A 3,571-nucleotide genomic window follows, 5' to 3' on the forward strand; every position below is an offset into this window, starting at 1 on the left:
ATAAGACTAAGGGTTGGAAGCAAACAATTTATATTGCAATATAACTATAGAAAATTAAAGCATGTGAGTAAATCAAATAAATTGTTTTTTTTTTTTTAGTATGTTGTCCTAGAATATCCTGGAAATTTATTTAGAAATATGGAGACAATCTTTCTCAATTATTTTGACATATGTTGCAATGGGTATATGTTTTTTTGAATAATAATAATTGTTTAATTAATCCTGAGGGGATTAGACTTTAAATGTTTAAACAGTCTTGTTAGTTAGACCCAAATTTTTGGATTAACACATTTCACTTCATTCATTTTTTTGCAAATTTTAGTTCAGCTCAAAGTAATATCTCTGAAATAATGTCTGAAACAGAACCACGTCTCTCCACGTGCTGCTCCCTCCTGTAAAAACATTCATAACTTTATTAATTCATGTTTCTGTCAGGACCAGAACTCCTATCCTGCTCCTCCACACGGCCCGGGTCCCGCCAACAACATGCCGTCTGCGCCCGGAAACAACGCCATGGCGACCCAGCCGGGGGCAAACGCCATGGCGGGTAACCACAGCAACGCAGCGTACCTGAGCAACCAGGCGGCGGCGGTGGCGGCGGCGCTGAAACAGCAGCAGCAGCAGCAACAACAGCAGCAGCATCAACAGCAGATCCTGGAGCAGCAGAAGCAGCAGTACATGCAGAGACAGCAGCTGATGGCCGAACAGGTGAACTTCACAAAACTTTCCTGTCCCAAAAGAGACAAAAATATGTGTTTCAGCACCTAATACAGGAAGGTGGACACCCGGACATGTCACCAAAATGCCATTATGCTAAAATCATGCACTTCACCAACAACATGACCACATCTCATTAACCCTTCAGGTCCCGCTTTAATTACACACACTCCTATCTGCACACAAATGTGCTGTTCACAATCAAGCTTTAAAAAATATTCATATTACTTTCTACTTTCATTGAGCTATTTTTTTAAACTAACATCAGTCCTAATCATAAATATCAAATATTCATACATTTTCAGAATTTTAACCCTTTAAATGCCAGGTTTTTGTCATGATGCCACTATGTTTTTTTTGTGGATTTAAAAAAAAATATATTTTCAATATACTACATGCTAAGTAGATTATTTTTTTTTTTCTGATAGTGATAGTGCACCTAGTGGAAATAGTCATCATAGTAATCATCAGGTGGAAAATTCTAAGGCAAATACGCCAAATAAGTTGTTATTATAGTTGCATAACTGAGTATTTTTCAGGTTCCCTATGGTCATGAAAAACTGGTAAAATTCATGGAATTTCACAATCTGGTTTTCCAGGAATAGGAAAGTCTTGGAATTAGTAACATGCTTGAAAGTTTCAGAAAAGTCACAGAATTTAGTTAAGCATAATGAAATTAATTGTTTAAATTCCATGGATAAGATAAGATCAAACTTTATAATCCAGAAGGAAATTATTGTGCTCGATTGCTCCAGAAATACAGAAGCAAATAAGAATGAAACAACAGAGCATCAAATAAGTAAAGATAAAATACAAAATGTCAAAGGAGTGAATGCAGAGAAACGCTGCCTAATAGATAACCCTCTCGTCAATGTAACATAACAGCGTGTCCTTAAAAAGTCATGGAGAAGTTTTGATCTTTTATCCCTGAAAATGTGTGTAAACCCTGTTTACTGCTCATTTGAGGAATGTTTGGTCATCTAACCATGAGTTAATAATGCAGCTGATGAAAGTCTTTGATTTTTTTGTTGGTTTCCTGCAAGCTGAGCGTTAGCACTTGCATGCCTCTGAAAACCGTTTGCGTCAGACTTCAATTTTCTTTAATTTCCTTGTTTTTGATCAAGTGAGGTCAGATGTGGTGAAGAGGAAGACAGAATTTAAAATATTTTCTGCTAAAATAGTGAATCAGTTTGTGAATCTAATCGGTATTAAATGATTAGAGGTCATTACTTTCTGTTTCTTGTGGGATCTGTGGCTGCACAGCTCAGTGGTAATATGACCAATAATATGAGGCCTAAATTAGATTTCAAAACTGCACGATCGAAGTCTGACGCCATCGTTTTTAGCTTGTTTGTGTGTTTCTTGTTTATATCACCATATCAATGAAAGGCACTAAATTAATATAATCTAAAGGTTACGTATTGGAGACATTCGGTCAGTCTCTTGGCTTGACATCTTTCAAAAAATGCAAATATAAACGACATAAACAGGAGAAGTGGGATTCTGCTGTTCCACTCAAAAGAGCGGTATTGACACTTAGATTCATTTGTTTAATAGAAAACTAAAATGTTGATGATGAATAACGTGGGTTAGGGATGCAGTCTGAGCCTGATTTTATTCACATATCACTGCTTTATGTTTAAACCTGATGATGAAGATAAACATTGTGCTACCTGTGAGCATATTTTAAACACCTGAGGGAGCTGTTTGATTTTAAAATCATCTCTCAGCTTCGAGCCTCCTGATGCAGCCGAAGAGCTCAGTGTTGGTTTATACTCACATCATTTGTCTCGTGCTGCTTTCAGATGCCTCGCACAAGTATTTAAAACCTTTGAGTAAATTGGTGCGATTTCCTTCAAAAACATGACAAAAAGGCATTCAGTAACTTGGTATTAAATGCTCTACAAATTGCCAAAATAAATAAATAAATAAATAAAAATTTAAAATTATTTTAAAAAGGCTATGGAAAAATGTCTGGGGAAAATTTTTTTAAAAAAAATGGAAAAAATATATTTTATCATATTACGTATTAAATATTTTGTTACAGATTTTTTTGTGTGTGTTTTTTTCCAAGTGCTTTTTTTTTTTTTAGTGTTTGCTTTTTGTTTCACTTTCTTCCTTTATGTTTATTTATTTATTTTTATATATATACTGATTTTCCTGGTAAGTTTTTTGTGCCTTTTTGCTAATTTTGGGGTAATTTTGGCGTTAATTTCTCATTGTCTTGGCTCATTTGCCATGAATGCTACTTTTATGTATTAAAATGTAGTGATTTCTTCCAGCCCTCTCTTAAAAAATGCTTAAACTGTCCAGCTGTAGTGTTGAAGTATTGTCTTATAATTTGACCCTGAGTTTCTGATGAGTTGTCTTGTGTGTGTGTGTGCAGGAGAAGCAGCGGCAGCAGGACCAGCAGCTGCAGAGACACCTGACCCGACCTCCCCCACAGTACCAGGACCAGCCGGGACAGCCGGCCAATCAGAACCCTTTCCCACAGCCACCAGTCAACCAGTTTACAGGTAGGAACACCATGTCCAACATCGCACTCCAGCGCGCGAACATGTCCGACATCGCGCCCCAGCGTGCAGACATGTCCGCAAGTCCACTCCAGCGCACGGACATGTCAGACTGTCTCCAGAGCGGACATGTCCGACATCTCGCTCAGTTTGGACATGTCCCACAGTCCCCAGTGCGGACATATCCAACATCCCGCTCCAGCGCATGGACATGTCCAGCAGTACGCTACCGCATACGGACATGTCCGACATCTCGATCAGCGCGGACATGTCATATCTATACATATCAGTAACAACTATAATAAATGAATAATTATAAAATAATATAATATAATAATAGA

General features: G+C 37.4%; 1 protein-coding gene across 1 annotated transcript; it reads left to right on the top strand.

The window, feature by feature from the left end:
- Positions 1 to 410: 410 nt before the first annotated feature.
- On the top strand, positions 411 to 3,451 carry LOC121966348 (mastermind-like protein 1; the record flags this gene model as incomplete). Its single annotated transcript, XM_042516452.1, has 2 exons — positions 411 to 708; positions 3,104 to 3,451. Coding segments are annotated over exons 1-2 (570 nt in total), but the record flags the coding sequence as incomplete, so codon positions are not given.
- Positions 3,452 to 3,571: the final 120 nt, after the last annotated feature.

This window comes from Plectropomus leopardus, unplaced genomic scaffold (assembly GCF_008729295.1).
Source record: "Plectropomus leopardus isolate mb unplaced genomic scaffold, YSFRI_Pleo_2.0 unplaced_scaffold24095, whole genome shotgun sequence".
NCBI classification, from domain to species: domain Eukaryota; kingdom Metazoa; phylum Chordata; class Actinopteri; order Perciformes; family Serranidae; genus Plectropomus; species Plectropomus leopardus.